This window comes from Myzus persicae, unplaced genomic scaffold (assembly GCF_001856785.1).
Source record: "Myzus persicae strain clone G006 unplaced genomic scaffold, MPER_G0061.0, whole genome shotgun sequence".
In the NCBI taxonomy this organism is placed as follows: domain Eukaryota; kingdom Metazoa; phylum Arthropoda; class Insecta; order Hemiptera; family Aphididae; genus Myzus; species Myzus persicae.
In genome coordinates, this window is record NW_019102864.1 from 176,875 (window position 1) to 200,653 (window position 23,779).

General features: G+C 28.3%; 4 protein-coding genes across 5 annotated transcripts; 2 read left to right on the plus strand and 2 right to left on the minus strand.

The window, feature by feature from the left end:
* Window positions 1–237: 237 nt before the first annotated feature.
* Window positions 238–10,323, plus strand: LOC111033301 (constitutive coactivator of PPAR-gamma-like protein 1). 2 transcript variants are annotated; one of them, XM_022313981.1, is made up of 17 exons: window positions 238–485; window positions 2,470–2,711; window positions 2,857–3,029; window positions 3,095–3,523; window positions 3,578–3,877; window positions 4,401–4,601; window positions 4,676–4,832; window positions 5,314–5,440; window positions 5,515–5,755; window positions 7,158–7,461; window positions 7,537–7,826; window positions 7,885–8,010; window positions 8,081–8,184; window positions 8,533–8,616; window positions 8,672–8,748; window positions 9,325–9,418; window positions 9,495–10,323. In XM_022313981.1, the coding sequence occupies exons 2-16, from the start codon at window positions 2,480–2,482 to the stop codon at window positions 9,405–9,407; spliced, it is 2,928 nt and encodes a 975-aa protein (XP_022169673.1). In that variant the 5' UTR covers window positions 238–485; window positions 2,470–2,479; the 3' UTR covers window positions 9,408–9,418; window positions 9,495–10,323. The 2 variants fall into 2 exon arrangements, with proteins under 2 accessions (XP_022169673.1, XP_022169674.1); XM_022313982.1 differs by lacking the exon at window positions 238–485 and adding an exon at window positions 530–810.
* A 3,769-nt stretch (window positions 10,324–14,092) lies between these two features.
* On the minus strand, window positions 14,093–17,471 carry LOC111033303 (methyltransferase-like protein 14 homolog). The gene is made up of 6 exons (XM_022313984.1): window positions 17,014–17,471; window positions 16,646–16,942; window positions 15,574–15,747; window positions 14,869–15,078; window positions 14,619–14,791; window positions 14,093–14,501 (listed from the first exon to the last, which is right to left on the minus strand). Exons 1-6 carry the CDS (start codon window positions 17,077–17,079, stop codon window positions 14,258–14,260), a joined length of 1,164 nt encoding a protein of 387 aa, XP_022169676.1. The 5' UTR covers window positions 17,080–17,471; the 3' UTR covers window positions 14,093–14,257.
* Window positions 17,472–17,653: 182 nt separating this feature from the next.
* On the plus strand, window positions 17,654–19,371 carry LOC111033302 (serine/threonine-protein phosphatase 5). Its single transcript, XM_022313983.1, has one exon. The coding sequence runs from the start codon at window positions 17,805–17,807 to the stop codon at window positions 19,284–19,286; it is 1,482 nt and encodes a 493-aa protein (XP_022169675.1). The 5' UTR covers window positions 17,654–17,804; the 3' UTR covers window positions 19,287–19,371.
* Window positions 19,359–23,578, minus strand: LOC111033305 (ELL-associated factor 2). The gene is made up of 6 exons (XM_022313985.1): window positions 23,283–23,578; window positions 22,582–22,816; window positions 22,293–22,511; window positions 22,030–22,168; window positions 19,651–19,834; window positions 19,359–19,588 (listed from the first exon to the last, which is right to left on the minus strand). The coding sequence occupies exons 1-6, from the start codon at window positions 23,389–23,391 to the stop codon at window positions 19,512–19,514; spliced, it is 963 nt and encodes a 320-aa protein (XP_022169677.1). The 5' UTR covers window positions 23,392–23,578; the 3' UTR covers window positions 19,359–19,511.
* Window positions 23,579–23,779: the final 201 nt, after the last annotated feature.

A 23,779-nucleotide genomic window follows, 5' to 3' on the forward strand; every position in this document is an offset into this window, starting at 1 on the left:
GTGCTCAATGCAAGCATTGGCGCACGCCACATTGCATACCATAAATTGTAGAAAGTAGAAGTATATTCAAAAACAGAATAATATGGTGATGGATGGATTATTAGAAATTTAGAGCGGCGCGGCGGGCAAGTCGACCCTCGACGGGTGTTATCAAATTTAGTTTTTCTTCCACGCTACAAGTTGTTTTTTTCCCGGCATTTGCGCTTGCGCAATTACCATTTTAGAATTTTACATTAATCGAGTATTCGAGTATTCCACTAGCCGTCTCTGTCCCGCTCGCTGGTGCACCGTCGCATTTATTTTTATTATTTTTTATTAGTATTATGGTTGTATTTAGTCCCAAATTTAATCTTTCGTTTGGTTTTCTATGTTATGTATTTATAATTTAGTCCATTCTCTGTTGTATCAATTTTGTATGTATGTTATGGTTTCATTCGACAGCCGTATTTGACCGCATCGCTTCAATAATAGTAGAAAGATCGCAGGTAAAATTGTTATTACTAAAGGAATATTAATTGTTAATTGCCGGCATATTATGTAGAAGCCATCTTGTGATAACGATTTATTGTGTTTTAAATTTATTAATAACACTGCTCTCATTTCCCTAGTTCTTAAAGTACGGAATTCAGTACTTAGGTGAAAAAATCGATTCAAAGTGTATCAGATAGCTGAAGTCATAATCGATTGATTCATACCAGCATTTTAAAATAATTAAGAATTAATGTTAATTTAATATCAATACATTTATAAACGCGATCGAATTCCTTTAATATTAATCGATTTTTAAACAGAACAAAATTTTTGATTAAGGTAACCCTCAATATTATTTTTTACTGTTTTTTTTTCTTGAAATAATTGTTGAAAGTGTTTTACATTTTGGTAATGGTTTTTGTCTTATACATATTTATCTCGTTAATGAATTTTGGATTTTCTTATAGATATAATGATCAACAAATTAATATAATCATTTATCTACATGCATATATTTATGAAATAAACAATAAAAACAATTTTAAATAGTATATCTTATTGTTAGTACTTTTAAGTAAAATTTTTCAATTTCTTATTAAACAGTAATTTTTTTTTTTACTCGCAAAGAAGTGACTATAATATACATTTTGGTAAATTCTATTACGAATGAAATTTAATTTACAAGTATTAGGATGGCATTATTCTTTTGTGTTTTCTTTGTCTTCTAAACATTCAAACATTTACATTCAGTTAAATCCTTTTAACTTTCTTATTTTATATTTATTAAGTAATTTTAATATTAAAAAAAATTATATGCTCCAAACTTGTCTTAAAATAAAAATATAAAAGATACCTGGATAATAGTCTGTACATTTAAATTTGATTATTCCTCTAATAAATAACCCTAAATGATAACTCCCCTGTGATATTTAAAAAATAATTCGTATTAAACTGTCAATAATATGTACAATAAACAATATATTATAGTCTATGTAATATATATAAAATAATACCTAGAGTGGTTTTCTCAAATTTAAGTATAGTTTATTAAAAATGTTAGCTTAGTTGAATGTAATTTGCATTTAACCGTTAGGGTTTAAAATAAAATAAGGTTTTTAATTTTTTTTCATCTAGTAAATTTTGTTTTGGACTTTTTTATATATTGCTCTGTCTACTGAAAATTAATTCTTATTTTATTTTATTTGTTTAAAATGCATGGACATTTGAGACAAATTTTTTTTGCGACATTTCCTCTATTAATTATGAACACGTTTTTTGTTCAATGTGTGCCTTTCTAAAATAGCTTTTCTTTGTCCTTTTCAACATTTTCTGTACTTAATAAATATTGACTGAAAATATAAACAAAAACACTTATAAGGTACTAGATAGCTCACATTGAAACATGAAAAATTCTATAACATTTCTATACTCCATTCCAGAGAGAGAAGGTTCACGTTTTTTCATCTGTCAATGTGCATCCGTTGTTGCCCGGTGATAAAAAGTGGGGGGAATTTAGCCCCCGCGCTGTTTATGGCTGCAGTCGGATGGGCGACTCGTGTACCTTCTCTAGTGGAGCGGAGTATACATCTTTAATATCATTAAAGATAAAGTGAGATTAAGTTATATATTTTTTATCCATTATGTTTGTAGTCATTATAAATCAGTATAGAAATTATTGTATTCCAAATTTTATGATTCAAATTCCTCAATTTTCTTAAGAATTTGGAAAGATACTTTTTTTCGCAACTTACGGTGTAAGTTGAGCTGATTTTCTTATTAAAGCCTATGTCATGTAATAAGAATTTGATGTGTAAAGTTTCTTAAAATAATTCTGTATTTTATTCTGGTGCATAGGTAATCGTTAGTTGTATTCAAGAATTGTATTATGGTATACTATGAATAGTTTGAACATAAATGTTAATAAAAGATAATTAGTATGTTTGTGATTAAAAAAAAAAAATAATCTAAATAGGTAGTACATTTTATTTTATTTTCTAGTTACATAATAATGGGTGTCGATAAGCTTTTGGAATACCTAGATAGCGGAAAAATAGAAGGTAGTTGTGTCAATGTCAATCTCACTCAACTGGGACATACGGTGTCCCAACAACTTGCTAAGAAAATGGTTGTTAGGAAAGTTCACCAAAATTTAAGTCAAATTCAAGTATCCAAAGCTCAATTTTGTTTATTGGTTGATGCAGAATGTTGTTTGGATCGATTGTATGGAGGGTATTATTCAGGTAAAGATTTTCATACAAATATAATGGGTAACATAATATTGCAGGAGAGTACTATTTGTACTGTTTTACTATTTGTTCTATTTGTATTTATTGTAGGAGAGTATTGTTTGATAGGTACTAATATTTAAAATGATGTTATGTTTAGATTGGGTTTGTGGTGGTCAGTGGAATCGGATGGTATCATTTTTAACTAATTTTGTTAATAGTTTACGACAGTCAAATGTTCATGTTGTTGTATTCTTTAATGGTGCTTTTGAAGATGACCGCTTTACTGAATGGGTTCAAAAACAAGAAGAGACTCGTAATAGGGCTAATGCTGTGAGTTGCTTAAATTTAATTTATTTTAAAAATATTGATTATTATTTTTTAATGTGATGTTCTAGGTATTGCGACATATTGCTACAAAAGGAACACCACCACCTAAGGTATGGTGGATACCGCCTGTTGGTCTACGAACAGCTGTTAAGCTTTACTTTCACCATTTGAAAATTCCAGTTGTTTGCTCTGTAAAAGACCACCATTTAGAATTTATTAAGTATTGCAGACAACATAAATTCCACGGTTTAATGGCTGACGATGCTGAATACTTAGCATTTGATCCACCAAGGTTTTTCTCAGCTCATTCACTTAAACTTACAATGCGACAAACATTAGAAGCCAAGGAATATATTATCCCACAGTTAATAGAAGATTTGAAATTGAGCAAAGACAAATTATGTGCTCTTCTCTCACTTTTGGGCAATTTTGTGTTACCTCAACCTGAGCTTTATGATTATTATAAACGTTGTGGCATAAATCAAATAATATCCAAGGTACTTCTATTAATTAAATTGTTTTATATTTTCTAAAAATTCTATGCTATTTAGGTTTCAGGAGAGGAAGTTGTCAAAAAAATAGTAGATTCACTTCAAAGTTTACCTCCTATTAAAAACAATTTGGATGAAATAGCGATTCATATACTGGGACATAAAGATGATAAACGAGTTCCAAAGTTAAAAAAAAGTATACAATATTATTTAGATGGTGCTAAGGATAATGTCATGAAAAACAAAACTAAAAGCCCGGAAAAGAATAAAAATAATATTAAAGGTAAAAATGATTTATTAGAGTCACCAGCTGGAGTAAATGATGTTAAACAATTGGGATCTGAAACCCTTGATTTGCAGGTAATTCCTTTTTTAATTTACAATCATGTATGTACACTATATTCCTTTGCGTCTACATTAAGATGATGCTACACCCGCATGTGTTATGAGATCTTATAAATGTACAACATAGGAACAACTGTTTTACGTGGGACCACCATACTCCCTCTGTATTTATAGAAGAATTATTACCAACATTTCACAATACATAGGGAGGAACTTACTTTGTGTCATAGCGTTTTTATTATTTTCTAAAACATAATTACAATTAAATTATCAGTTTGAGAACATTGGGTTTTTTTCATTTTATTATAATAACGCTACAACACGAATAAAGTTTTTCCCTATGTGTTATGGAATCTTGATATCTCCACTATGAATACAGAGGGTGTATACTTGTCCCTTGCAAAATAGTTTTTGCTATATTATAGATTTGTAAGACTGAAACAACATGCGAAGGTGTAGCGTCCTCTTAATGTAGTTTATAATTTTAAGTAATGAAATAATTAAATGTATACATCTTATATTTGTCATTCTATTTAAGGGAAAATTATTATTAGAAGATAATTCTGAATCTGGTTCAAGTACATATAATGTAAACACTCAAACATCTTCATTAAACCAGTCTCCAAATAAATCTGTTGAATTTCATATTCCTGAAGTTTCTATTGATGTAGTGAATATAGCATATGAAAGACATACATCTGGTCTTATGTCCACTTATTTATATCATATTTTAACAAAGGTTATTATATTTTAAACTATTTTAAATCATATTTTAACTACAATTTTTATTTTCTGTTGTGTTTATTTATTTAGGCGGAAATAAAACTACCTGTTGTGTTAGAAGATGAAGTAAATCACGAAATTCCAAACATACATTTATTTTATAGACAAGCCCGTCAAATGGTATATGGTATTTTGTTTAATCTTCATCATGCCCATTATTTAGCAAAATCAAATAGCAGTCAAAAAGGTATATTCTTAGATATTTGATTTAGGAAAAATATTTATGAATAGTTAATAATTAATATAAAGGGTCTTTGGCAATTTTTTTTCATATATCAATAGAATTCCACCAATCTTGCACATTCTTATAACTTGATGTTGAACATTTTACAATCTGGGTAATAATTTATTTTTATTTGATAATTAACTTGAACAAAGTTAAAACTAGTGAGAACAGAGTAAAATGTAAATAATAATTATCTCATAATCTTAAGTGTTTAAGAAAGTAAATATTTAACTACAACTTCAGTCTTTATAGATTGTACACAGGTAACAATATTTTTATTTTATATCAATATTAAAATTCCTTAATAAAAGTTGGATGAAAAAATGTATTGCTGAAGGCTCTATAATATCTTAAAACTATAATATACAAGCTTACATTTATATTTTAAATCATATATGATAATTATAAATTTAATTTAATTATGTTTTTAATTGTATTTTAGTTGAGTTGCCAGTAATTCAAGTACGCGAATGGATTAGAGACAAAACAAACGTGTATAAACATTACCATTTAACAAAAGCTGAACCTTTAGGGTGGGGTGTTCCTACTGTTCATAGACTTTGGTTTGGGTAAGTTGAAAATTTTAAAATTGTTTCTTAATCTTACAAAAAATACTTACATTTAATTAAAATAAAATTTTTAGAACAACTCCTGAAGATAACATAAGACGTTTGAGAGCATTTCTTACTTGTATGCGTTCAGATACTCCTCTTATGTACAATACGGACTACGTTCCTCAGCATACATTAATCATTGCATGTGTTCTTAGATATATTATGACCTTTACAGAAGTGCCTATTCTTCAAAAATTTGAACTCGATGCATTAATCATAACAGCCGTTGCTCCTGAATTATCAAAAAATGAAAACACCCAAGAGTTACAAGTAAGTTTACCAAGAATTGTATGAAAAAGGGGGAAAAGTAAGTGTCAAGTGTAAGTTGTCATTAAGTAATTCACAGCAATAATGGATGTGTTGAATTTGACCTTGTTGATAAATCATTGCACACAAAAACCAATTAATATATAGTCAGTATATGTAGCTATTTTAGTAATTTATTTTTCAATTGGTCCTTCAGGTACTAATACTTAGTATTGCGGTAACTTAAATTAATTCTATCTGAAGACATTTGGAAATTGTTGAAGTAAAGAGTCAAAATATTTAGAAAAAATTAAAACCATTAAAATGTGTAGGATATAATAATTTAAAAATTTCATGAAAATTTAAATTATCTGCAGTTAGTTATTTTTGATATACCAGAAAATATGAAAATTGTTATTTAAGTATAAATATGTTTTCAAAATAATTATTATCAGAATAAACCCATTCAATACGTTTAAACACGTTTTGGTCTATTTTATTCACTAAAACAGTAGTACAAATCCCATTAACGTATGAAATGTAAATATCTAAATTTTGTTTTAAAAATTTAAATTGAAGACACACATGAAAAATAGTTATTCTCAGTTAATTTTTTTTATTTCTAAGGAATCTTAAATTTACCAAGTTTTTGACCAAACGTTCAATTTTTTATTGTTTTTTATAGAAATAAAAAATAAAATGTCTTAATATTTACACAAAGCTCTAAAAGCGGCAAGATATTTTGAAAATGTTATTATGTATAGGAAATGATATTATGTCTAAACTAAACATATGGCAAAAGTTTTTAAATATCTACAGTTATTCGGGTTTCAGTTACACTAAAAAAAAAAATCGGTTTCGTCTTAAACCAGTTGCATAAAAATGTTTGGTTTTCTATAATTTTTTCCCTAATTATTTTGAAAACTACTGGAAATTTTTTTTTTTTTTCAAAAGGACCAACCAAATTAAAAAAATTGTTACTAGAAACCACTTTTAAAGTTGAAAATCTATGCATTTTTTCTTCTATAAATTTTGTATACGTACTAGAGGTGATAATTTTCATCGGTCCAAATCCCTTCTGGACTAGTGTGCGTTAGCCAGGTCTTAAATACATGCACATAACCATGAATCAATACATTTATCCTCCTGCTCAGAAACTAAATAATATTTTATTTGTATAAGCTAAACAATATCCATTCAAATTTTATGCACTTAATTTCATTGGAAATGCATACTAAAATTTCTAAATTTGCATTTATAATTAAAAATATAAAGTGAAATATCCCTATAGTGTCTTATATTTATTAAATTTTAATTTACATTGTTGTCCACCTGTATAGTGTTCCACAAACTTTAAAGAATTTCTTTGATAGTTCATTAAAATTTTATTTTGCTTGTTAGTTAATAATTATTTTAATATTTTTAGGGGACTGTTAGTGTGAGAGGTGTGCAATTAGCTACACTTTTAATGTGTGGTATTGAAACAGCTATGTTGGCAAATGATGCTTGTGGTGCTCCATTACCATGGTTAATGACATGTCCATGGATGTATTTTGACGGAAGGTTATTCCAGTATCATTTAGCTAGAGCATCAACAGCTAATAAACTAGAAGACTTGTGTGAAAATCATTTTTCACTTACAATTAAAGTTGAAAAAATGAGACAAGCCATTTTAGAAGGGCTGGGTGAACGTTTTCAATCAATTTCACCATTCCAAGGGACATTTTTGGGTAATATTTATATAAAATATTAAAAATTTTTTTCTAAAATCTGGATAGATTTTCACTTTAAAAATACATATTTAGACACAATCTTCAATCAAAGAGGATTGATTCCACCTCAAATTATGAACACTAGCATAGCTCATGCTTCCATACCATTTCCACAACAAAGACTGGGTCGGTTAATTAATCAAAATCCTAATCGTTTTCGAGATGTTCAACAAAATAGTCGACAAAGAGGTGTTATGAAACACTCGTCTGGCGGACAATTAGAAGTTGCTGGTGCTGTTGTTGGTATATGGGGTGCAAATTATAGTATGGCAGCTACTGGGAGCCCATACATGGGTCGTGGTAATATGCTTCCAGCTCAACATGTAAGGTTTAGTATTTAAAAATAAGAAAACAATGAAATTAAGAATTGGATATTTTTAGGTTATGCCGACTCCGATTGGTGGTCCAAGTTCTGTATATCAACATGATCTCATACCAAGACCTGTGTTTAATACGCGTAATGGTTCCAAACCTATTCGAGGCCGTAGTCAAGTTCTAAAAATACATGTAATATTTGTTATAAGATCATCTACTTGAAAAAGTGTTTTTTAACATTATCACAATTTTGGTTTTTCAGAACAATAAAAAAAAAAATACTCATAATATTGTAAAAAAAGACAACAATATTAAAAAGGTTCCTTCAAAGGGTCGTACTGTGGCCTCGGTTATTCCTAATCCAGGGTAAATTATTCTTTTTATTATAAACATTAATGAACAAAAAAAATATATTTATAATTTGACTTACCATATTTTTGTTTATTATACTTAAAAGTATCAAGAACTATTCTGTGAAATAACATGCAAGTTTTTTTTGTCTGGTTAGAAAAGATCATATATTTTTTGGAAGATTTCAGATTTTTATTCATTCAATGATTTCTGATTAATTTTGGTTTATCATCAAGCTTGCTATAATGCAAAACCTAATGAGAAAGTAACAATTGTAATTTTAAAAAAAATTGGACATATTTCTTGAATACAAAAATTAGGTGATGGTATTTTTACAAAAAAAATAACAAATTTTTTTTTTAGTGAAATTATTCCAGCTTCAGAACTAACAGAAGAATCCAAATTGTCAATATTAAACAAAGAAAATCAATATATTAAAGCAAATGGGTATTTCTTATTCAACTTTTTTTAGTGTTTTAAGTTAATTATATATTTTTTTCAGGATTGTCGAGAGCATTTTGCCTTTAGTAAATGGAAATTCACCAAGTGGAGGACAAATAGAAGATGCAACAACAAAAGGTAGTGTTGGTAGTGTTAAATGAGCATTTCAACTTAGTATTTTGACAAAATTTGTAAAAATCATGAAAACTAACAAATTATATTTAGTTAGAAATTCATAAAAATGTAATACAAGATTTCTCACAAGTTTGTCTACCTTTATTAAAAAAACAAAAATTTCTACCGGAAAGTCAAATCAAATTTTTATGAGCTTAGTTAAATCAACCTAGATGTACATTGTGTGAATACAATTAATAAAGCATATCAATAGTTTATCATTTCAACTATAAATGTCCAGCGAACAAGGAAAATAAAATAAAATTTAAATTTAATTTCTTTGAATATTCTTTTAGGTTACTAACATTACATTTTTTACCAATTAAAAAAAAAATTTATTTAAATTTAAAAATATGCACTTAAAATGATTATAACACTATAATATAGCACTAACGCTTGAAAAAGAGTAAAATGTGCAAAAAAAAAAATTATTGTTGACTCCTGGTTTATTAAACAGATTTCTATATCACAGCTATGTTTTTAATGTATATTAGAAAACTTGCAAGCTCCTATATATATGTTTAATGTATTTGTTTTTAGAAAATGGTGTGTCGAATTCTTTACCTGGAGATACTTCATCAAAAATCATTCAAAAGCCGTCCAAATTGGAGGCTGAAAACTGATTTAATAAAGCGTAAGTATTTGATTACGTAAAAAAATTAAAAATAATATTTTGTATAACATTTGTATTATTATGAATATATATTTAGAATTTTTTAAAATACGCCGGCTTATAAGTAAAAACAAATAACTTATAGCAAGTATCAACTCAAGATTTTTTTTACTTTGTAAATATTGGCAAGTGAGAAAAATGTTGAAAAACGTGAAGAACGGCGCTAAATTTTAGTCATTATTATTAATTTTTACGTATTGTTTTTATGTAGTTTTTATTCTTTATTTTTGTAAATTATTTGCAAAACATTTTGTTATCTGAAGGCGCCCACGGATTATATTACGTTATCCAATTTGTGAACATCGAAAGACTGATATTTAAAGTGTTGCAACAAACAAATCACTATCTGATAATTGTTTGTGCAGCTATGGTGATAATAATTAGCTATTAACGTTATTATATTTTTAAATCAAATGAAAAAAAATAATATGAATCGTTATCCTTTGACTGCTGTCCAAAAGTATTATTGTCGCGGTGATTGTTTTTAATCGTATTTTTGTAATTTGTTATCCCAGATACTTTTATAATTTCGTAATACTTACATGATTTTTAATTGCATTTACAAGCATGAATATGCCTATTTAATATCGGGCAATTATAAAAATAAGGGCCGCCAAATATAATAAAAATTTATTTGTGTAAAATTATATATCTAATATAATATATATTATATTTTAATACATAAATATCTTTATGGAGATGTATCTCATCCTGGACAATTATAAAATAATATATGACCACTTTAACCCATTCTAATATGTGACTTATACAAAGAAAAATTAACATTAAAAGTGTTTCGTCTTAATTTATGACGCTAAAAATAGGCAGATATCGTGCAGTTCGATAAACAATAACCTGCTGCCAAAGTAACTTATTACCATCATCAATTATCTTACTTTGCTCTCAGAAGTAAAATTGCATAATGATTGTTAGTGTTTTTGTGTGTGATTAAATGATTATTATTTTCACAATTTTACTTTTCTTTATTGAGTATAATTAGCATTTTTATTTTTTATCTCTACAAACTGATAAATAAAACTTACATATTTGTTTTCATTAACACTAGAAATTAGATTTTTCTTAGATTATAATCATTTAATTATGTTTTAATTAACAATATATTTAAATCAATATTAATAACATAATATAATATGTATTCTATATATTTTTATTTATCTTTTTCCATATCTTGATAAATATTTTCAAATACCAACTAATTTTTTTCTCACATTAAAATTGGTTATAGTACAATCTTAGATATTATCTTTCAATTATATTATTAATCATTATATACATGCATTATTAAATTTAATTGCTCTAAAATTATTAATTGTTGTCGGCCCTTTAAATTTCAAATTATATTCACATTTTCGTAATCACTATTTAAATTATAATTAAACCAATATAATTATATCATTTCAACAATAATATTTTTTAAGCATTAGATGTAAGAAATTAACTGTTGTGAAAAGTTGAAAAAATTAATTATTCTTTTTATGTTTTTTATTTTTTTATTTTAATCATATTTATATCAGTGTCATGATTTTAAAAATATCCTATCATGGATCTATTCAAAATATTTCAATGTTAAATTCATGTTAATTAAATGGTATGTGTTAAGTATAGATATCTGTATTGGTGTTATACCAATTCAATATTAAATATGATGAAATTATATATTCATTAAAGTGATTGTGAATTAAATGAATTGTTTAACTATTAATTTTTATTATTATTGTTATTGAACTATACAGCTAAGTTTAGCCTATTCATGTTTATGATTTTACTTATATACCTAGTTGAATGGTTTAATTAATGATTTGTGAAATCTATTAAGTATTGAACTAACAGTGATAGTATTAGACTATTAAATATCAATTATCATGAGTTATGTATCATATAGTAATAGATTCAGTCAAGCGCAAACATGTTAAAGGACTTCTGAGTTTAAATCTTACATAGTTATATAATATACTACTGTTAGGCTGGTACAAAATATATTTAAGTTCATAATTTATGATTCATAAATTAGCCAACTACATTTAAAAAGAAAAAAATGCAGACATTTTTTTCCCATCAATTAGGTAGAATTGTACCATAGTCAATGTGCAAATGCTTTTAAATTCATATTGACGTTTTATTTTTAAACACTAGAAATTTTTCATATTAAAATAAAATTTTTTTTTTTAATTTCAATAGCTTTTAGTCAAAGGCTTATACATATTATTATAGAATTTACATTAAGCATTATACATAAATAATAACATAATATAGCAATAGTGTTGTAAGGGTTCAACCGCGATGTATCGTAAACAGTCAATAAGATAAAAATAACAATTGAGTTAATTAGATAAATTGAACTATGGACTATATTGTTCATGTAGAACGGCTGTAAGAAGGGAAAGTAGAGGATTAATTATTAATGCGGAATGATTTGAAATAAATTTGGGAAACGGTTTATCGTTAATGGAGTTGTCAGGAAATGGAGTATTATTAAAATCTGTAATGTAGGCGTTAGATGCTTTAGGAGGGTGTGGTGGTATTTTAGGTTTTGATGATTTGAACGATGATTTGCTATGCGTTTGAGCAGAGCTTTGAAATTTGGATAGCCTTTGTAGCTGGAAGTATGAGCGCCAGCCCAGAGGGCACACTTGGCTGGACTATTTTTGTCTTGGGTGCAAATGTCTGAAGAGTGATCATCCCCACATTTGACACAACGTGAGGGATAATAGCAATAGTTGGCGGCGTGTCCACAAGACAATTACAACACTGGGGTGGACCACGCGATTGGTCTTATAAGTTATTTCTATTTTAATTTTGGTATGCAACAATGATGACAAATTTAATGCTTCTTTGTAATTTGTCTTGATTGTAAATATTAAGAGCCTTGGAGTCGGCATATTTTCAGTACAAAAACATGTCTTACAGGGAAAACTCTCATGCACTGTAGAGCGTAGAATGGTCGAATTTAGTTATTTTTTTTTATTTAAAAGGAGAACATTTTACAGGTCTGGATTAAACCCCGATTTGCAAAATTATAGTCATAGAAGCTAAAATATCCATTTGAACAATTCACAATATTTGTTTTTAGATTCTCAGCGGAGCAATGAATATATATTGATTTTACAATAATGTTATACATGTATATATGTTTTTTCATTTATTTTTGTGTCCTTCGTCGCGGTTTGGGGTAGTAAAAGTGTTCTTCAATAGCAACTTTTATGGTAGGAAAATGAATCTAATTGGTGCATTCGGGAGATCAACATTTAAAATTCCCTATAGTATTTAAAAGTGACAGGAAAAATAAACAAAAATTAAAGAAAAACGGGAATTTTTACGTAAAATTCTGTTTTCGAAAAAAATTGATTTTGGTTTTTAATGTAACTTAAAACAATTATCATAGATACATGACATTTTCACCGAATGTATGTGTTAGAATTTTCTTCTATAGGTAAGTGCATCATGACATTTTCTAAATATTTTTACTCATGTTGAACTATTTATAGGCGTATGAAATTTTCGATTAATGTCTATAGAAAAAAAACTTGAAAATATAATACAAGGTTTTTCATAAGTTATTGTTAGTGGAAATTAAAAAAAAAATTCGAGCATAAGTCAACAATGATGTTTTATGAGCGTCTGAATTTCAAATTTTCCTGCGATTTGGGGAATTTTAAAGTTGAACCTTCCGAACGCACCAATAAGATTCACTTTTCTATTGGAAAAGATATTAGAGTTGAAAATCGAATCATTATTTCAACCACTTATCGTTACAGATACAAAAATCAAAAAACAAACGTTATTGTAAAATCTAAATACGTTCATCGTTCCTCTCAGAATCTAAAATGGATGTTTGTCCTGTATAGTCTCAAAAACTACCTTCTGGACTGATTTCAAAGTTATTAGAATTCGTTTTTCAACACATGTAGGTCGTTACACTTAGGTGATTCTTGTATCACGAACCACTCATTATTTCAAAAAGTATAAATAAAAATAAAAATTAAAAACTGAATTTAAGACAAGTATTTACTTGTTTAAGTGTTTAACGAGGTATAGATGAGCGGATTAGTGGATCAACATTTTGCGGGGTAACCGTGTAAAAACTCATACAAAGATGAAGACATGAAGATTTTGACGCAGTAACGTACCTATATTGCCTATACGATACGCCGTGCAATATACATTTCGCCCAAGACCCGTCACGAGCCATTTTTTTGGAATTTCAACCCTTAACTATAAAAATTAAAAATAATTTGAAAGTCTTCTTGATTTTGACACAATTCGAACTTTAAATCCTTATAAAAAGAAATGTTGCCTATGGATCTTTAATATTTCTCTACTTCTATAGTTCTATACTACTTATGATTATAATTACTTATATAATATTAATAACAAAACAACAAATTTAATTTATCAAAAACTTGGCCTTACCTAAAAATTCTCAATTTCCCCTAATATTTTTTGAAAAGTACTGATAATTTTTTCCTCGTGTTACCAAAAATAAACCCTCAGAGTGGAAATCAAAGCATTTTGTTTGAAAAAAGAATTTAACCAGAGTAAAACTGAAACTATTTGTTCTATATTTATGTATTAAAATAAATAAATATTATACTTTACAAATAAGAATAAATATAAACTCAAAAGTAAATGTAATATATTACATAATTGTACTGATGTATTACACTTAAAATAAGTACCTACTTAGTAAAGACCAAGGAGAAAGATAGTACATTTATATTCTAACATAGCTTAAAAATATTTTATTTACAAATAACAGGATTTTACATTAAAAAATAATTATCACATTCTTCCTCTACCTCTATTCAAACAAGGATTGCCTTTTCTTATTCCTATAGGTATTTTACATTTAGGTGGAGGAGACTTTGGTCTAAGGACCTCAATACGATCAGTACAACCGGTTGTTAATTGACCATTGTTGAAATATCCATTATACATTTCAGTGTTGAAATTAGAATTAGTCAATTCAGGTCCTAAAGTCAGCCATCCTGGACGTATAGTACTGTCGCGACCAAACAAATGTAATCTAAGGGAAAAATAACAATTTAGCAAGTAAAAAATAGGATTAAAGATAGAAACCAGAAAATTAAAACCACAATCATTTTTGAATAAAAGATTTTAACATATTTATTGGATAAAATACCTTCTTTTTCCTAGGCAAAAATGTTCAATGATATGAAATATTTCAACAGGCTTTTCTATTGAACCGTGTTCATTCTCTTCACTAATAATCAAATCAATATCAACATTAGCGTGAATATAGTCACCATCTGTAGATCGACGAACTGTTCCCTTGATGCCCATCAAGCAATGTTCCTATAATTTATAAAATTAGTTAAAATAATCTATGACAATAATTAAGAATAATTATTGTTATTTGAATAATAGTTAACCTTAGTGCGTTGAAAAACAGCATTTGGTTCTAGATTTTTTGAATGTCCAGGATTTTTAGAATTTGTTCGAATCCAACAAATATCCTCACAGCGCCTAAAACCCCATCGTCGTAAACAGTCTCGGCCTTTATCCAAACCATCAGATGAACCACACCAGAGAAAAATAAAACTACGATTAGCAGCTAATTCGCCTAACTCTAAGTCCATTATCTATTCAAATTAAAAAAAGCATAAATGATTATTATGTTTAGGTATAATAATATTATGCAATGAAATAAAATATACATAATAATAAAGCTTTACAATGGAAAAAATAAAAATGCAACTCAGGTACTCCTCTCAACAAATTAACTATTAAGTACTTAAATTAAGTTTATACATCAATAAAATTAACCATATGATAAAACGGTGAGAGTTCATGAAAAGATATCAAAGCAAATTAATTAAATAATTAATAAATTGATTTTATTTTCATTGTTGGTCTTTTTGGTGTATACGATAGCTAATATAGTTCGTAATGAGAAAAGATTAAAATATAAAGATAAAAAAATGGAATTACAAGTACATTTGATTTTTTAATAGATACTCCGCATAACTACTGAGTTGAAACCTATAATATTAATAGGCATATCATTTTTTAATAAATAAGAATTATGATTCTAAGTGGTTATGTTTTAAAGTATTGTATTTATTAAGAAGACTAACCTGTTTCCAATTCCATAGTTTTGTATTGGTTACACCCAAGGTTCGTTGATATTCTTCAAGTGGAGGCTCAACAAGTATGACATCAAATTTTATGTTTAATGATTTTAAATTATAAGTGCTTAGGTCACATTTCAGAAACATTGGAGGAGTAGCAGTTTGTTGTATAAGTTCATCCTATTAAAAATTCAAAGTACTTATGTATAATAAGTATTTTTAGGAAATGTATAAAATAATTGTTTGATTTCACAATTATACTATAGAAAATAATATAACATAGGTACATGCGATTTGTAAACCTATAAGTATTAATTTCTGATATAAATAAAAGATTTATTAAGCTTAAGTTAATTTCTTAATTTTTTAAGTTTAAAAAATCTTATACACCCTATGTTTGCGGAAACAGAGTACACTTTATCACTAATTACCAGGTAATTAATTTTCAATTCTGTTTGTGGGACATTCAACTAGACTAATGAGTAATGACTAATGGATCATACATTTCTATGTCATCTATAGAATTAATTTTTAGAACTCAAGTATTTCAAACATAAGCAACAACACAACTGCATTATTTTTAAAAGGTAACCCCAATTTCAAATATTTTTTTTTCAAGTAATTTGTATCTATTAACTTATATTTTAATTTCTAAGGCCTGAAATTGGCAAACCAATTTAAAAAACCAATTAATTAATTAACTAAATCGTTTTTTTTTTTTTTTTAAACAGTACGTATATTTTCCTTCTATTTTCTCAACACTATGATTACAATATAATGAATAATAATAAAATTAAAATACTAATTCACAAAAAGTAATTTATTTATTATTTTAATCATAACAAGTTTGATTGTATTATGGTGTTTAGAAGGAACATTTAAAAAAATGAAGTTGAGTCGCGCATGTACAAAATATAAGAGCTTAAAAAGTTGTAAGTCTCAAAAATGTATGATCCTTTAATTTAGACGAATGTCCCACAAACCGAATTGAAAATTATTTACAGGGATATGAGTGATAAAGTGTAACCTGTAGCCGTGGACACACGGTATATATATATATGAATATATTTATTTATACCTTTAGACGAATTAACTCCCTTAGCTTAGGATATTCTTCAAATCTGTCAGTAAGGCCCACATCTCTTATAAAATTTTGAGGGCGTTGACCGGTATCAACAAAATGTTGACAATAATCATTGTGTGGATTAGACGATTGTGTACCTTTGAGAAATGTTGATGAATCATTGTATGTATGTTCAGGACTCTTTGGTTGGGCATTCAATTTATTTACTACTTTGCGAACGGAACTCGTTGGTGTGCCCTCCCTATGAGTATTCAAAGCTTGTCGTAACTGTTGAACATCAGAAAATCCCAACTACGAATAACAATGTAAAAAAAATACATCACGTATATATTATTTTTAATCAAATATTTCGTTTAGTTTACCGTTTTGGCCAATAACTTTTTTCTTTTTTTAGATTGTTCTTTTAACATTCTCAATTTTTCACTCATGATTGACAATTCTGTTTGTAACCGAAGGCAAAATAAATGAAAGAATTATCGTTATCAATGAGTGCTATGATTTATAGGAAAAACGTATAACATCAAAATCAGACATGAAATAAATTATATCCTCCACTCTCGGTTTCGGGATTTAAGAAAACGGAAAAAGATAAAAGAGATTACATTTAATCTATTATCTAAATTATATATTTATAATTATTTATTTCAATTTTATTTATCACGTGCTTACCGCAATGAGTTACCCCCGGCTACCTTCCAATCCTATGGTTTACCGTTTATCGTGAAGTTGCTTAGATAATTGCCAACCTAATTCTAAGTTAAGATTTTCAAATATTATTTAAAATTGTATCCCAAAGTAATTTGCTATAAAAAATTAAATGTTTGCATCAGCCATCAAGTTGTTTTCGTTAAAAAAATTATTCATATTCCCTACGAGATAAAAATAATTTCGTTATTTAATTTATCCATTATGAAGTTAATATTTTGATAAGTATATATCACGTGTTTATCACGAACACACTGTAATTTTTTTTTTATTAATAAATAAACAAAATACAATTTTATTCTCGCTTAAAATTACCAATTTTTCGCATTTAAGTTACCGAGTAATAAATAATATTTGTTTGAAAATTTTTTTTCAACCCGAATTTGTGTGTTTGAATTATTAATTTGTTCCTTTTAGTTTTGTTGTTTGTTTTATAAAATTTACCGAAATGAACGGCGAATGCAAGTTGGATTATCGCGAAGCGGACATCACCCATGCCGAGCGGATGAAAGAAGAAGCGAATGTTCATTTCTCTGCCAAACGTTATGCAGATGCCATCGACTTCTATTCCAAAGCAATTGCGATGTGCGAAAGTTCGTCGACGAAACCTCACAATTTCGCCGCGTACTACGCAAACCGTAGCTTCGCTCATTCCAAAACCGAAGCATACGGTTACGCCTTGGCCGACGCGACCAAAGCCATACAGCTAGATCCCAAATACTTGAAGGGATACTATCGCCGTGCAACGGCGTATATGTCGCTCGGTAAGTTTAAGGAAGCGCTAAAAGACTACGAGGTTGTCGTGAAGGCGTTGCCCAACGACAAGGACGCCAAAGGCAAGTACACCGAATGTAACAAACTCGTCAAACGGTTGGCCTTTGAAAAAGCCATATCCGTTGAAGACACCAAAAGCGTTTCCGAACAAATAGACATTGAATCGATGAATATCGAAAATGATTATAGCGGACCGAGTTTAAGTGACGGTAAAGTCACTCTCGAGTTCATGAAAGAACTCATTAAGACTTACCGGGAACAGGGTAAGTTGCATAAAAAACACGCTTACAAGATACTGTTGGATGTTAAAAAATATTTAGAAAAACAACCAACTCTTGTTCACATAAATATTAAGGCTGATGAGAAATTTACTGTATGTGGCGATATTCATGGCCAGTACTACGATCTGTTGAACATATTTGAATTGAATGGTTTACCATCAGATACAAATCCTTATTTATTTAATGGAGATTTTGTCGACCGAGGATCGTTTTCGGTTGAATGTATTTTCACGTTGTTTGGATTCAAACTCCTCTTTCCTGACAAATTCTTTATGTCTCGTGGTAACCATGAAAGTGTTACCATGAATAGAATGTATGGATTTGAAGGCGAGGTAAAGTCTAAATATTCAGTTGAAATGGCTAACCTTTTTACAGAGGTTTACAACTGGCTTCCTCTTGCCCACTGCATCAACAGACGTGTTCTAGTTATGCACGGCGGATTGTTTTCCAAGGATAATGTTACACTAAAGGATATTGAAAATATTTACCGAAATAGGCAACCACCAGAAGAAGGTTTGATGTGTGACATGTTGTGGTCAGATCCTCAAGATGCTCCAGGTCGTTCTCCGAGTAAACGCGGTGTTGGAGTACAATTTGGACCAGATGTTACCAAAACATTTGTTGAACTCAACAACTTAGATTATATTATCCGTAGCCACGAGGTCAAAGCTAACGGATACGAAGAAGCACACGATTCCAAGTGTATTACTGTGTTTTCTGCTCCAAATTATTGTGATACAATGGGTAACAAAGGAGCATTCATCACACTCGAGGGACAATGCCTTAAGCCAAAGTTTACAACATACACAGCTGTATCTCATCCACCTGTGAAACCTTTAATGTATGCAAACTCTTTAGTAAACTTACTCTGTTAGCCGAATAAAACTTTTTTTGTAATTTATATACAAGTTATTCTTGTTGATTTGTTTGCCTTACTCAAAATAAAGTACATTTTTGTAATTATTTTTATTTTTAATCAAAAGAGATTTAAGTAGGTTTAAAAATACATAATCATAAGAATTTTTTTTATTGTTGACGCACGACTGAACGGCTTCGATTTGGGGTATTTGGTATTTTATTAAATCGCCGCAAAATGGCAGTCAGTCTGAATCCGTTTCGGAAAGTTGAAGATCTTCATCTAAAATACGTCCTGGATCTACTAGACGACCTTTAAAGCCTAAAATAAAGGATACATGTTTACATAAAAATTTTAAACAAACTTTAAATGAATTTAAATACCATTAGTGTTTGGCGAATTAAAAATTGGTGAAGGGTGTTTTTCTACAGTTTTTTGAGAAACAGGAGGAGGAGGAGGTGTTGTTGAATCATCACTATCACTATCTGATGAACTACTTGATCCAGAATCACTAGATGATTCGCTAAGTTCTAAACTTCTAGCTGCAGGGACCAAATCATCATAGGACTGTAAAATTAAAAATAATTAATTAGTAACATAATGTTCAATATTATATTATGATACAAAACAAAAATTTTATAAAATATATTTCAATACTTAAATTTTGTTCTATGTATCTAATCTAATCTAATTCATAAAAAATAGTTATTAAATATTTTGAAAACTTATTAGCTATATAAGTAATTTAATATTTAATTTCAAGTACCTAAAAAGTAAACAGCTACAAATTCGTTTAAATAAATATATATTAAAATATAACTTTGTAAAATGTATAAGAGTTGTTTAAATTTTGTTGTAAAAAAGATGTTTAATAAAGAAAATTATATATATATATAAATATCTAGATTATATATAGTTTTGTCTATTTATTGTGGATAGAACACAGTATAAAAACAAAAATATATTTTATGCCATGTCTTTTAGACAAAATGTTATTTTTGTAAATCTTAAGAAAATGTATAAGTTCCATAAATAAATGTCATGTAAAAATGTTGATGATCAAAAAATCCTAATAGAAAAACAAATTTATTAGCTAAACAAAAAAAAAATATAAATATTTATATTACACTTAATATACCAAGTGTTGCTATATTAAAAATGGGATTATTGGTTGAAAAGAACTCGAAGCATTGTGTGGCTAGTTTTGGTGTAGTAATAATTTTTTGAATTGGACACCATAGCATAATATTCCAGACTCATATCAAAGATAAAAATTTTAATTTAAAATAACAAATTCCATGTTAATTAATAGGCTTTGACAAATGTTATAAAATGTTGACTGAAATGAATAGGAATGATACCAAGTCATATACAGAGTTAAAGAGCAGTATATAAGGTTTAGGTAGAGGTGGGAGAAGGAATATGTCAAATATACAGGACATCCTAGAATTTTAAGACAATGTTTGTATCTCAGTGGTAAAAACCTCCTTCCCAGATTCACTTGATTTAACATCTTGTGAATTTCATTTACTTTCAAAATTGAAGATAAAAGTGGCAGATCCCCTAAAAAGCCTTGGCATTTTATTACTTTTAGCATTGCTTTAAAAAATAGAAGACATTAGCAGTATCCAAAAATCCTAGTTACTTATAACTAGTGTATAAAAGTGGATCATCATTTAATAGTATAATAAATTATTAAAAGTAATATATAATTAATACAGAAATCTTATTTTTAAATAGCTACGCTTTACACGATTTAAATTGTCAAAAAAATATAGTAAACTATGCATATAAGACAAAATATAAATTAAGCAAACAAATACAACAAGTGTTTCATTGATTTTTTACCATGCTTTTGGTAAAGATAACTTTAATAGCTGGCACTTAACAGAATAGAACATCAACACCGCTTAAAAACAATACTTGTTTAGTAATTAAAAATTCACTAAAATACTTAAGGCCCAATAAATACCAATTACCAATTGGTGTCCAAAAGATTTTCTAATTTCTAACGGCAGTTTAGATTTACTTACCGTGGCTATTTAAAATTAGTTAATTTTTGTGATAAAAACATAACATTGCAATTTTGCATTTTTACATGTCATATTTAAACATGAGATAAAAAATTTACTCATGAAAACCAGTGGTGCGTATCTAATAAAAAAATATTTAAAATTTTATAAATACTAAAAAAATGTAAAGCAATTGAGTATTATTTGAACAACATAGATAACGAAGAAGTAAGGACACTATTTGTTTTCTCTCTTTGATTCTTACGCCACTTGACACATTTTTGTTCAGTAAGGCCAATCTTGTGATGCTAGCTTTAATATTTAAGTGAACTGGTTTATTACCAAATTTTAAGTTAAGAAAATTATTTGGGTTTGTATGTTGACCTTTTTATAATATTTCAATTTGTCTATGATATACTGACACGTGAGCATTTTACAATTGCAATATTTTACATTCTAATAACTTGCATTACAAATTAAATATCTTTAAAAAAATAATGTTCCTAACATTAAGTTTGATAATAGGATAATTCACTCTAATATTAACAAAATATCTGTTTCACATGGGTTAGATAGAAAACCAATGTGTAAACCAATCAGTGCACTAACACTTTTAATGATTACTTTAAGGATTTAAAAGTAAAAAGTTGTAAAAAATGGTGAAACTATTTCATAATAATTTTTTTATACATATTTATAGTATTTTTTTAATATAATCATCAGTTAGAAAAATTTTAAATGAAAACTTACTTCTGTTTTAATGTCGGTCTTTATGTCCGTTTTGATATCAGATAACGAAAAACTGGGATGTGCTTGGGAATCAAACCCAGTCATTGAGCAATCATCATCATTTAATAATGGAAGACTGGAAGACATTGGAGATTCCGACCTTTAATAAAAGAAATTCAACTTTATATAAGAATAATAACATTTTTTTATCAATCATAAAAACTATATAATAATGTAAAAAATGTTATTTTAGTTATTATTATACTCATATGCATCATAGTTACATGAAAAATTGCGGCGATTTATTCATATGTTGAGCATTATTTGGTGGTGACAAATTTGCCACTTTGGGTGACTGAGAAGCTTTTTTGGGAGATTTTTTAACTTGTTTTTTTTGTTGTATTTTGCCTTTCAATCGTTTATCTACAGTAGCTGTCCTATTTTTTTCTGATAAAACTGGATTTATCTGTACTATAGGTTTTTGTGGTTTCTCAACCGCATTTCTGAAAATTGTTTATACATATTACAAATCAATAATTATTTAAACTTAAATAAATTATAGTCAATATTTACCTAGTTGATTTGAGTTGTACATTAGTGGTGAGTTTTTCTAATGTTATTTCTCCAGTCGTATGGTCTATAATGAGAACACATTCTTTTGTGTAATCCTTGTGAGACCCTTTATACACTGTTTGTGCTGCACCAGCACCATCAAAGTTGGGTAATGAAACTGTGACTTCACGATTTGCAGAACTTATATCAACACTAGCTGGTTTGTTTATATCTACACTTGCAGGTTTAAAATCATCTGAAAATGATTTATTTGAGTATTGTGAGATGGGTTTATACATTTTAAAAATTAATAAAAAATAAAAAATGCCCAGACGTAATAATATATACATTTTAGGAACTTGTTTTTGATCAGTGTTTATATCTATGAATTATTATAAAATAATTACTTTCAAAATCATGAACACTGTAGTGCACGCAACAGTGGATATTCATTATAATCTGATCCATACGCATTCAGTATATTGTATATATAATGACTTCCAGACCTATCTAATTTTTTTGTAGGAAAACTTTTACTTGTCTTAGCTGCAGATGTAATATTTTAAGCATACTACAAGTGTATTTGAGTCTGGGACCAAATAGATTCGATTCAGGCTAACGGAATCATAATTAATCGCACGTAAAGTGTTGGTAGGAAATAGTTACCTATTAGTCAATATTGTTGAAGGTAAACAATTTAATATTTATAAAAATGTACTTACATCGTAACGTATGGAATCCAGGACCTTTTCCCGAAAACGTCGAGCCGAGTTTAAGTTCGGCTGGCTCACTGCCGAATGATTCCAGTGAATCAAATAATTCATCGTCCATTAGATACGTGTCGTTTACAAACGAAAGAGTTGAAATGAACAAATCACTAGATCAGTTCAGTGAACGATTCTACAATCTCCATTCACCGAATATGTCACGGGTCGTTCTACCGAATCACGTAAACGTTTCGCGACATTACGGAACGGACACGGTGCTATTGATAACATCAGTGCGGTGGTATTGATACGTCCGTTATCTAGTGAAACGTTGCGACACGCGCGGAACGTAGTCGAGTATCAGTAACATTTGTATATATTTTCTATGCATTTGACGTAGAAATAAATACGCGACAGCCGCGGCAGCACTCCGTGTGGTGGTGAGATAACCATTATCAGTCACGATAACGGCCTCGATAATAATGTTTTTTTGCGAATATTGTTCTGTGGTG